At 40.6% G+C, this 12,653-nt stretch overlaps 1 protein-coding gene across 2 annotated transcripts in view; it reads left to right on the top strand.

Moving 5' to 3' along the window:
• avl9 (AVL9 homolog (S. cerevisiase)) overlaps window positions 1-12,399 on the top strand; it is a 95,387-nt gene extending 82,988 nt beyond the window's left edge. The window contains exons 15-16 of one of the 2 annotated variants that reach the window (XM_067981921.1): window positions 4,298-4,386; window positions 12,230-12,399. In XM_067981921.1, coding sequence (XP_067838022.1) covers window positions 4,298-4,386; window positions 12,230-12,315 — 175 coding nt within the window. In that variant the 3' untranslated portion in view covers window positions 12,316-12,399. Of the gene's footprint in view, window positions 1-4,297; window positions 4,387-10,088; window positions 12,095-12,229 lie in introns of those variants that run through there. The other variant, XM_067981920.1, reaches the window with a different exon arrangement.
• Window positions 12,400-12,653: the final 254 nt, after the last annotated feature.

Genomic DNA, 12,653 nt, shown 5'->3' with positions numbered 1-12,653 from the left:
TGCCGATCACCTTAAATCTGTGTCCTTTGGTTACTGACCCTTTTGCGACTTGAAATAATTTCTCCTTATTTACTCTTTCAAAACCCTTCATGATTTTGAACACCTCTATCAAATCCCCCCCCACCCCACCCCTTAAATTTCCCTGTTCCAAGGAGAACATCCCCAGCTTCTCCACTGTCTCCACATAACTGAAGTCCCTTATCCCTGGTACCATGCTAGTAAATCTCTTCTGCACTCTCGCTAAGGCGTTGTCATCCTTGCTAAAGTGTGGTGCCCAGAATTGAACACAATACTCCAGCTGAGGCCTAACCAGTGTTTTATAAAGATTTAGCATAACTTCCTTGCTTTTGTGCTCAATGCCCCTATGAATAAAGCCCAGGATCCCATATGCTTTTTTAACAACTTTTCCAACTTGTCGAGCCACCTTCAAAGATTTGTGTATGTGCACCTCCAAGTTTCTCTGTTCTTGTACCCCTTTAAAATTGTATCATTTAGTTTATATTACCTCTCCTTATTCTTCCTACCAAAATATACCACTTCACAGTTCTCTGCGTTAAATTTCATCTGCCATGTGTCTGCCCATTTCACCAGTCTGTCACTATCCTCCGCATTGTTTACTACATTTTCAAATTTCGTGTCATCTGCAAACTTTGAAATACACCCTCTATATCCAAGTCCTTAATATATATCAAAAAGAGCTGTGGTCCTAATACTGACCCATGGGGAGCACCACTGAATACTTCCCTCCAGTCAGAAAAACAACCATTCACCACTACCTCTGCTTTCTGTCCCTTAGCCAATTTTGTATCCAGGCTATCACTGTCCCTTTAATCCCATGGGCTTTAATTTTGTTTACAAGGCTATTATGTGGTACTTTATCAAATGCCTTCTGAAAGTCCACATGCACAACATCAACTGCACTGCCCTCATCAACCCTCTCCATTACTTCATCAAATAACTCAATCATGTTAGTCAAACACTATTTTCCTTTAACAAATCCGTGCTGACTTTCATTTATTAGCCCATACTTCACCAAGTGCCAATTAATTTTGTCTCGAATTATTGTCTCTAAAAGTTTCCACTCCACTGACGTTAGGCTGACCAGCCTGTAATTGCCGGGTTTATCCCTCTCCCCTTTTTTGAACAGGGGTGTAGCATTTCCAATCCTCCAGTCCTCCGGCACCATCCCCATATCTAAGGAGGATCGGAAGATTGTGGCCAGAGTCTCTGCAATTTACTTCCCTTAGTAACCTAGGATGCTTCCCATCTGGACCGGGTGACTTTTCTACTTTAAATACTGTCAATCTTAAGAACATAAGAATGTAAGAAATGGGAGCAGGAGTAGGCCTGCTCCGCCATTCAATGAGATCATGGCTAATCTTTTAAGTCTCTTTTCATCTACCTTTAATCCTATCCAATATCACTACAATCTCCTCCTCTACTGCTACAATGGCAGCATCCTCTTCTCTAGTGAAGACAGATGCCAAGTTTTCATTTAGTACCTCAGCCTTTCCCTCCACCTCCACAAGAGGATCTCATTTTTTGTCCCTATAAAATGGAAAAAGATTTTTTTATTTGTTCTGTGGATGTGGGTTACACTGGCAAGGCCACATTTATTGCCCATCCTTCGTTGCCCTGAGAAGAAAGTACACTGTAGATTCACTCGGATGTTACCAGGGCTGAACATTTACAGGTATGAAGAGAGATTTCAGAATTGGGGGGTTTTCACTAGAGCTGAGAAGGTTAGGTGTGACCTGATAGAACTCTTCAAAATTATGATAAAGTAAATAGTGATGGATTGTTTCCAATGACACAATAATAAGAGGACGCAAATTTAAGATGGTCACAAAAAAATGAAAGGTGGTTTTTAAAAAAAGTTATTTGAATGGATTGGTTAAAATGTGGAATTCCTTGTTGTGGAAACCACAAACTTTTGCTATAAGAGGTACTTAGATAATTGCTTGAAAAAGGAATAGCAGGAAAGTGAGATTAAGTTAGGTGGCTTGTGGAGAAAACTGACAGTGTGGACTTGGCCCATCTCTGCTGTAACATTCTATGATACTATGAAAAGTTTGGGGAAGTTTCACTTTTGCTTAATCATCAATGACCTTATCCTCAGCAATAGTTCTACATTTTAGTGTCTGCCCAGTAGTTGGTTAATTCCAGTCAGCTCATCTCCAACCTTTGTCAAATTTGCGTGGAATGGCCCTGATTCTTCTCCGTGATTGGTACAAGTGAAACCCATTTGCACTCCCTTCAATATTGTATGACTTTTAGAAGTGCTCCAAAGTAAACAAATGGGTTTTATGTGACCCCTCTCGTTCATTGCATTTTCTATGACGAGGATGTCCAAGCTTGATTTCTTCAGATGCAGAGATCTCTGCTGCTGGTTCTAGCAACCAACACATCTCTAGATGATGCTCAGACAGGAATCAAGTGTAAGTAGGTAGTACCTCCAGATGCATTTCAGGAAAATTGAACCGGCACTGTCCTGTACTGATTCACATAGACCTAGATTGTGTCAGGGATGCACATAATCTCCTCCACAGTTAGTTACTAATTTGCCCAGCCTTATGGTTCTGCAACTGATCTGGGGCAATTGAATGGCAATCTAGTCAAGCGGCTGCTATATTGAAGTCTTCAGCACTCAGCTGTTCTTGACGTCGTGTTTAGTGCAGCCCTCAGCACCAGCTGTTGCTGAGAGAATCAACCTTTGCAATAATACCCAACTAACAAAAACTGAGAGTCATTTACCCTGCCAGATCAGGAGTACTCACCGAGCATAATGAGACCGTGTGTTACTTTCTCTGCTCATTGTTCTTGCCAAATATGGGCATTTGTTGGTGAGCACCATATGGTGTCCATATTTTTGAAATCTCAGTTTTTCATTTAGCAGTTAACTCCTGCCTTGGGTTTGAGTTTGAGCAAATTGCCTTGAGAATCATTTATGTGATATTAAATTTTCTTTCTTAAATGGTAACTTTCTTGGCCCATATATCAGCACGAGGTAATGAAGTGCACATTTTGGTGGCAGTCTGCATGTTGGTTGTGCTGTTAATCCCCAACTGTCCTTTTTTGTTGAGAATTTTAATCTAAATTTCACTTATCTCAGGAACGCCTAATCCCACCACATCCGGTTTCTTCTATTGAAAATAAATATTGCTTGATAATTGCCACAGAGCCAGAACTTTCTCTGTAGATAAAACGAAAAGTTTACACCAACATTAGGCAACTGTTCCTATCCAATGGAAACAAAATACTGGGTTGGTGACCACTAAACAAAGATAAGTGAATTGTTTAGTAGCATCTCCTTGATCCTGTTCTGCCAGAGAATATAACAATCAGGAAGCCAGAGCCTAGTCTACCAGTGGCCACCTCTTGGCCCAAAATGCAAAGGACTCCTCTCAAAGCTGCCTGTAAGACAGCTACAGAAGCAAATGACATGCTTTCACCGAGCATCATGATCTTGATCTGACAGCTCAGGATAACTAGTACTTTCGTACAATAGTGCTGACAGACAGCCTGTTCTTGCATGGTCTTCAGAGCCATTTCACTTCTTTATGCACGACTTTTATGTAATCCCAATTGTATGTACAAGAAATTAGAAAGGAAATCCAATCTTTCTCATTTTTTGGGGTGAGGTGCAGAGCTCAACTTCCAGATACAGAGGTCCTGATGCTGTTTAGAACTACTTCAATCTTTTATTTAATTGTTCTCACACTGTGTTTCTCTTTTTTAATTAAACAACAATGGGTGTAGTTCAGAGCAAAGACCTGCTTTTAGTATGGTGGGAGAAAGATCTGACCATAGCAGTGCAATGGTGTAAATTTCTTAAAGGGATATTTTTCTGTTTTCTCTTTGCATGTGAGTTAGTTGCAGGTATATTTTTTTAAACACTTTATGGCATTTTTAGTTTAGTAAGAAAGAAATGGAATGATGGTGTTGAGTGGATTATGTGAGCAATCTGATTTGAAGAATGAAGTCTTTTGTGTTTCTGGTTGATTTGCAGCAGTGGGTGGCTTTTCTGGGATCTTTGAGAAATAATCCTATCTAAAATTGCTTCTCACAATGTAACAGTGGTATCAATGCTTCTTTTAATGGTTGCTATTATTGAAATTTGAAAGCCAATATTGAAATTGGTTGTGAAAATGATACAGCCTGGACACACAACAGCCAGTTTTTGTATGCTATACAAACCATGACATTACATCTAACCAAATGTTGTGATCACTCACTAATGGATAAAAGCAGTATGTTGACAAATGAAGGTTTTTCACTAAATGTTTCTTTGTTTTAGTTCTGTGCAGAATAGTGAACGTGGGAAGAAGCTTGGCAATGCAATGATCTCCACGAGCCGCAGTGTGGTACAGACTGGAAAGGCAGTAGGTAAGATATATAAGTTTTTTTTTTTAGTTACATTTTCAGAATGAGTGGAGGCAATATTTGCTGTAATAACTGCTGACCACTGAACATTGCTTCCTGGTCCCCATGCTAGGTGACATTGCAGATGGATTCCTCTCAAGTGCAGTCCTCCTCCCTTTCAAAACAGCCATCTTCAGCCCCTCTCAGAAAACCCATCCTCAACTCCCTCTGTCCTTCCAAATTACCGCCCTATCTCCTTTCCCCTCCAACATCCTTGAACATGTTGTTACCTCCCAAGTCCATGCCCATCTTTCCTGCAACTTCCTATTTGAATTTCTCCAATCAGGATTCTGCCTCTGCCACAGCACTGAAATGGCCCTAATGAAAGTCACAAATGACATTCTCTGTGACTCACCGTGATGCATTAACCCTCCTCATCCTTCTCAATCTCTTTGCAGCCTCATCCTCCTCCTCCAATGCCTCTCCTGTTTTACAGCTCAGTGAAATTATCCTCACTTGGTTCCACTCTTATCTATCCGATTTTAGCCAGAATTTCCTACATTATAATAGTGCATTGGTTGTAATCTTCCAGAATTCACTAGATTCTGGAAAGATCCCAGCAGATTGGAAAATCACAAACGTTAACACCCCTATTCAAGAAGGGAGTGAGACAGAAAGCAGGTAACGACAGACCAGTTAGCCTAACATCTGTCATTGGAAAAATGCTAGAATCCATTATTAAGGAAGTAGAAACAGGACATTTGGAGACTCATAATACAATCAAGGAGAGTCAACATGGTTTTATGAAGGGGCAATCGTGTCTGACAAATTTATTAGAGTTCTTTGAGGAAGTAATGGGCAGGGTGGATAAAGGGGAACCAATGGATGCAGTATATTTGGATTTCCAAAAGGCATTCGACAAGGTGCCACATAAAAGATTACTGCACAAGATAAGAGCTCATGGTGTTGGGGGTAATATACTGGCATGGATAGAGGATTGGCTAACTAACAGAAAACAAAGAGTCGGGATAAAAGGGTCATTTTCAAAATGGCAATCTGTAACTAGTGGGGTGCCGCAGGGATCAGTACTGGGGCCTCAACTATTTACAATATATATCAATGACTTGGATGAAGGAACAGAGTGTCTTGTGGCCAAATTTGCTGATGATCCAAAGATAGGTGAAAAGCAAGTTGCGACGAGGACACAAAGTGTCTGCAAAGGTTAAGCGAATGGGCAAAAATTTGGCAGATGGAATATAATGTGGGAAAATGTGAAGTCATCCACTATGGGAGGAAAAATAAAAAAGCAAAATATTATTTGAATGGAGAAATACTACAAAATGCTGCGGTACAGAGGGATCTGGGTGTCCTCGTACGTGAAACACAAAAAGTCAACATACAGGTGCAGCAGGTAATCTGGAAGGCAAACGGAATACTGGCCTTTATCTAGGGGGATGGAGTATAAACGCAGGGAAGTGATGCTACAACTGTACAGGGTGCTGCTGAGACCACACCAGGAGTACTGCGTACAGTTCTGGTGCCCTTATTTAAGGAAGGACATACTTGCATTGGAGGCAGTTCAGACAAGGTTCACTAGGTTGATTCCAAGTATAGAAGGGTTGTCTTATGAGGAAAGATTGAACAGGTTGGGTCTATACTCATTGGAGTTTAGAAGAATGAGAGGAGATCTTATTGAAACATACAAGATTCTGAGGGGACTCGATAGGGTAGATGCTGAGAGGATGTTACCCCTCATGGGGGAATCTAAAACTAGGGGGCATAGTCTCAGAATAAGAGGTCACCCGTTTAAGATGGAAATGAGGAGGAATTTCTTCTTCCAGAGGGTTGTGAATCTTTGGAATTCTTTACCCAAAAAGCTGTGGAGGCTGAGTCATTGAATACATTCAAGGCTGAGTTAGACAAATTTTTGATCAGCAAGGGGGTCAAAGGATATGGGGAAAGGGCGGGGAAGGGGAGTTGAGGTAAAAAGTCAGATCAGCTATGATCTCATTAAATGGCGGAGCAGGCTCGAGGGGCCGAATGGCCTACTCCTGCTCCTATCTCTTATGGTCTTATAGTGACTACACTTCAAAAGTACTTCATTGGCTGTCAAGTGCTTTGGAACGTCCTGAGGTCATGAAAAGCGCTATAGAAATGCAAGTCTGTCTTTTTTTTCTTTCTTTCAGAACAATCTCTAGCAATAGATTCTGTTCAAGCCTCTGCTCCGTTTCCTCTGGCTTGATAAGGAGGTTAAGAAAGCATATGGGATACTTGGCTTTGTAAAGAGAGGCATTGAATACAAAAACAAGGAAGTCATGCTAAACCTTTACAAATCACTGGTTAGGCCTCAGCTGGAGTATTGCGTACAATTCTGGTCGCCATATTTTAGGAAGGATGTCAAGGCCTTGGAGAGGATACAGAGGAGGCTTACCAGGATGATACCAGGGATGAGGAACTTCAGTTATGTGGAGATTGGAGAAGCTCGGATTGTTTTCCTTTAAAGCAGAGAAGGTTAAGGGGAGACCTAATAGAGGTATTCAAAATTGAGAGGTTTTGATAAAGTAGGGAGAAACTGTTTCCTCTGGCAAATGGGTTGGTAACCAGAGGTCATAGATTTAAAATAATTTGCAAATGGACTAGAGGAGAAATGAGGGAAAAAAATTTCAGAGGGTTGTTAAGATCTGGGATGCACTACCTAAAAGGGTGGTGGAAACAGATTCCATAGGAACTTTCAGAAGGCAATTGGACGTTTACTTGAAGAGGACTAATTTGCAGGGTTATGGGGAAAAAGCTGGGGCGTGGGACTAAATTGGACAGCTCTTTCAAAAAGCCAGGACAGGCACAATGGGCCTACTTTGCTGGAAGATTCTGTGATTTTAAGAGAAGTTATTGCTGGACCAAAGATCTATCCATGCCCCCCCCATCTACATGCTGCCCTATGGCGAATGTCCCCTGCCTTTGTGTTGTCAGACTGCTTGTCCAACATCCTGTTTTGGATGAGTTGCGGTTTCTTCCAGCTAAACATTGAGCAGACTTGAAGCCATCATCTTCAACACAAACTCACTGGAACATCAGAATCCCATCAATATGAAATGAAAATCTCCTCTTTTGAATAGTATTAGAATAGCTACTTGACATACAACTGATGGGTAATTTCTAATTGCTGCATATTAAATTCATTGCAGATATCTACTCAACAGTATATTAGTAATGACACTCATTTTAATACCTAGAGTTGCAGGGGTTGAAGTAGAGGGCTGTTTGTCCTTCAAAAGTGTCATGTTATCCTTGTACAGTCTTCAACATTGCTGTTGGGTGATCTGGATTGTTTGGACAATTCAACTCTCGCAGTTTTTTCAAAAATCCAATTGTTGTCCCAGCCAGTTTTATTAGAGCACTTTCACTTAGTGTAAATGTGGGGACAGGGATCTTTTGGCTGGAGAGCCAGAGTTGGGAAAAAATGATGAATGGCACCAGTGAATCCTACAGCCAGGTGAGCTGTAAAGAGAAGGATATTATATAGAATTTACAGCATAGAAACAGGCCATTTGGTCCAACTGGTCTATGCCGGTGTTCATACACCACACGAGCCTCCTCCCACCCTACTTCATCTAACCCTATTAGCGTAACCTTCTATTCCTTTTTCCCTCATGTACATTTCGAGCTTCCCCTTAATTTTTAAAAATATATTTGTTCATGGGATGTGGGCGTCGCTGGCAAGGCCAGCATTTATTACCCATCCCTAATTGCTCTTGAGAAGGTGGTGGTGAGCCTCCGCCTTGAACTGCTGCAGTCCGTGTGGTTAAGGTTCTCCCACAGTGCTGTTAGGTAGGGAGTTCCAGGATTTTGACCCAGCGACAATGAAGGAACGGTGGTATATTTCCAAGTCGGATGGTGTGTGACTTGCAGGTGGTGCTGTTTCCATGTGCCTGCTACCCTTGTCCTTCTAGGTGGTAGAGGTCATGGGTTTGGGAGGTGCTGTCAAAGAAGCCGTGGCGAGTTGCTGCAGTGCATCCTGTGGATGGTACACACCGCAGCCACGGTGTGCCGGTGGTGAAGGGAGTGAATGTTTAGGGTGGTGGATAGGGTGCCAATCAAGCGGGCTGCTTTGTCTTGGATGGTATCGAGCTTCTTGAGTGTTGTTGGAGCTGCACTCATCCAGGCAAGTGGAGAGTATTCCATCACACTCCCGACTTGTGCCTTGTAGATGGTGGAAAGGCTTTGGGGAGTCAGGCGATTATTCTGCGGCGAGTGACTCACCTCCTGTGTCCTGCTCTTGTAGCCACAATATTTATGGGGCTGGTCCAGTTAAATTTCTGGTCAATGGTGACCCCCAGGATGTTGATGGTGGGGGATTTGGCAATGGTAATGCCTGCCGTTTAATGTCAAGGGGAGGTGGTTGGACTCTCTCTTGTTGGAGATGGTCATTACCTGGCACTTGTCTGGCACGAATGTTACTTGCCACTTATCAGCCCAAGCCTGGATGTTGTCCAGGTCTTGCTGCGTGCAGGCACGGACTGCTTCATATCTGAGGGGTTGCGAATGGAACTGAACACCGTGCAATCATCAGCAAACATCCCCATTTCTGACCTTATGATGGAGGGAAGGTCATTGATGAAGATGGTTAGGCCTAGGACACAGCCCCAGGAGTTCCTCAGGGCAGAGATGATTGGCCTCCAACAACCACTATTATCTTCCTTTGTGCTAGATATGACTCCAGCCACTATAGTGGATTCCCACTGACTTCAATTTTACTGGGGCTACTTGGTACCACACTTGGTCAAATACTGCCTTGATGTCAAGGGCAGTCACTCTCACCTCTGGAATTCAGCTCTTTTGTCCATGTTTGGACCAAGGCTGTAATGAGGTCTGGAGCTGAGTGGTCCTGGCGGAACCCAAACTGAGCATCGGTGAGCAGGTTATTGGTAAGTGTCGTTTGATAGCACTGTCAACGACACCTTCCACCACTTTGCTGATGATTGAGAGTCGACTGATGGGGCGGTAATTGGCCGGATTGGATTTGTCCTGCTGTCGGATAACGTCTTCAAAGATGACACTAACTGTGCACATGGCCATTTTATACTGCAGTTTTGGTATGGGTCTGTGCCTAAGAAGATGCTACACTAATGTTGAAAGAATATAACTACAGAATAACTGATGTAATAGGAGTATTTAATCCCTTTCAGTGGACAAAAGGTTTGAGTTCTGGCTGCTTTGGGCTGCTCTAAAAGTTGACAGGTAGGGTCTCCAACTACCCAAGTATGACTGTCCCTTGCCTAACTAAAATAAAACAGTTAAGCGTGTTATCAGCAGGCAAAAAAGAAAAAGCATACATAGCAACTCTGGATTTTGAACTACAGTAAGGTCAGCTTGTTCAGGCCCTCTATATCTAGAATAAAAAGGAAAAACTACAGCTACTGGAAATATTCAGCAGGTCTGTCAGCATCTGTAAAGAGATGATAGATTACAATGTTTTGGGTGTGTACCCTTCATCAGAACTAAGGGTCCACACCTAAAACATAACTTGTCTCTAGTAAATACACTTGTTGTGTATTTACAGCATTCTGTTTTTATTTCTTGTAGATTTAATTCTAAAAGATAATTTGCTTAAATTTATGAAATTGGCCTAAATGGCATAAGTAAGGCAAGTGTTTCAACTGGATAAAGATCAGACCTGCAATTAGATTTTCTGATCACGTATTTCCTTTTGTTGGTTCTTGCTATAGGTCATTCTGTAGGAGGGGCACTCACAAGTGCCAAGTCTGCTATGACCTCATGGTTTTCTACCTTCAATCAACAGGCTGCAGCACCCTACTCTGAAAGACAAACAGGGAAACACTGACCACATCAGAGGTGTAAAGTTTATTGCATGCACTGGGTATTCCTGTGTGTAGTGAGCTGGGACTCATCAATAACCATTCCTTTTATTAATAAATCATCAAACTGTGCCGGGTATTGAAGATGAGACAGATCAGTGTTTATCTATTATGTATATAGACCCAAACTGAGACCAACTGAATTTTCGCTATTGATTGCTTGCTGATTAATGTAGATTGTGTGGTTTGGAAAACTCAATTGTTTCACTGCAGCCATTTCCTCATTATTAAAGTAGTTGTGTTTTTTCCTCATTTTGTCAAAACATTAGAGGGCTCTGGATAAATGTACATACTAACAACGGTTCCCCTCTGTGGGGCTTACCAATTTATGTTTAAATGTTAACAGGTTACATTTTTCAACTTTAAACCATAATTGGCAGAGTCTGACTACTAGCTTGTTCCACTGACCATACCATTGTTAAAGCTTTTAATGTGAAACTCAAAATAAGTAGCTCTTTTTAATTAGAACCCATTTCTATGCTTATCTCACTTTCTGCCATCAAGGAGAATATTGCCTGGGACATAAACTTACATATCAATTTTTAAGCTATTAAAATATCTCTATGCTCCATGCATTTGATTATGAACAGGTTGCATTAACTATAATTAAAAAGGGAAAAAATAATTCTGGGTTCAAGCACCCCCCCCCCACAATGCTATGTTACATTCAAATACTAAAAATATAACACTGCAATTCAAATCATGAAAACTGAACACTAATATTTTTGTTTCATCTTTATGCTTGTAAATGCCTGTCAATAACTTTAGCAAATCAACTAGAATGTGTAATGGCTTGTAACAATTAATTCATATTTTAAATACTATATTCAGTACAAAGGATTGCAAGGAGCTTCATGCTGTCCAGTTATGCTCCTGGATTCTTAAATTTTTCTTAGGTGTAAATCATTGAGCATGCCATATTTTTAAGTATTTAATGTGAAGTTGATGTCTAATAATACAATAGCAGCACCCTGTAGGCTCTATTCTCATGCCAGAAAGTATCCAGAGGTCCTTTTAATAAAAGCTACATAGAGAAACTAGTACAATACAAAGTTCCACATGAATGCCAAGTTTGCTACCCCCCCCCCACCCCTCCCAAAGCAGATTACCGCATTGTAAAGCTACATCATGTAAATTCTTTGGCCAAGTTCTGTATTAGTTTTTTTTTAAAAAGGGGGGAAGGGGCGGATGAGGGAACAACACACTAATCTGTCTTGTATTGTTTAAGTACAAATTTTCATACTGGAGAAGAATGTCTTTAGCCCCAGCAGACTAGTTATAATCGCCAAACCATCACTTAATGTAGAGAACTCTTGATGTAGTCCTTTGCTTGTGCAAGCTCATTTCATTTTCTGAATCTATTTAGTATGCGAACATACTGAACTACATTTGTACTGTCATCCAAATAGTTTTTTTTTTGAATGCAGAATCAAGTTTGTAACCAGGTAATATTGATAGAATGTGAAAAGTATTGTTTTACAAAAGATTTTTGCTGTGGTTTTATTCCATAGACAAAATTATATTTTATTCAAAAGATTTAAATTTTGTGAAACTGAGTTGTGTGTAATTCAATAGAAAATATAGCTTTGCAACTGTTTGATCATTACATTTCCATTTACTTAAACATTGAACTTTGATATAAACAAGTGTTATGTACTGAAAAGAATCAGTTAATTTTACTTGTAATTGTCACTGAAAAAATGTTTCTGCTGTTTCTGGGATTTTTGCACAGCTGTATAAGTTACATGTTTAGTTTAGAAGAAATTAATACTTCTATAAAACTGATTCTCCAACTGCTGCTATGATTTCAGGATCTTATTGCTTTGGCTGATGCATATGAAAACATAAAATATCATGAACTTCTGTTTCTTTGTACTATTTTCTCTATTGAGGGGAAAAAAACATATATTAATGTAGTCCTTGAGATATCCCAAAGTGCTTTACACCCACAAGTATTTAAGTGTAGTCATTGCTGCTTTGTGTTTTCACAGCAAATGATGAAAGGAATACAAGCCAAATTTATGGAATCGGCTCTCATAATTTAACTCTTAAACCCTGGTGCAGTATCCAAAACTGAACACAGTACTTGAGGTAGGGTCTGTGCAACTGAAGCATAACATCCTATTAGCCTTTTTGATTGCTTTTTGTACCTCTGTGATTGGTGTCGCTGGACACTCAAATCCCTTTGCTCCTCCAGTTCCTAGACTCTCACCATTAAGAAAATTGATACTTTTCTGCTAACTTCTTAGGGTCCTAATTAATGTTGAATATCATGAATTATAAATCTCAAAAACAGCCTTTCCTTACTGCCTAATGAAGGTAGCTCACAAACTGGCTCATCTCTGGGCTTTGCAGCTGTGTTTATGCTGTAACATAGGACTGATCCTAAAACCATTTGCATCAGATTTTATCATA

This window comes from Heptranchias perlo, chromosome 3 (assembly GCF_035084215.1).
Source record: "Heptranchias perlo isolate sHepPer1 chromosome 3, sHepPer1.hap1, whole genome shotgun sequence".
Lineage (NCBI taxonomy): Eukaryota > Metazoa > Chordata > Chondrichthyes > Hexanchiformes > Hexanchidae > Heptranchias > Heptranchias perlo.
Note: the sequence above shows the minus strand (reverse complement) of the source record. Positions and strands in the feature narration are given on the sequence as shown.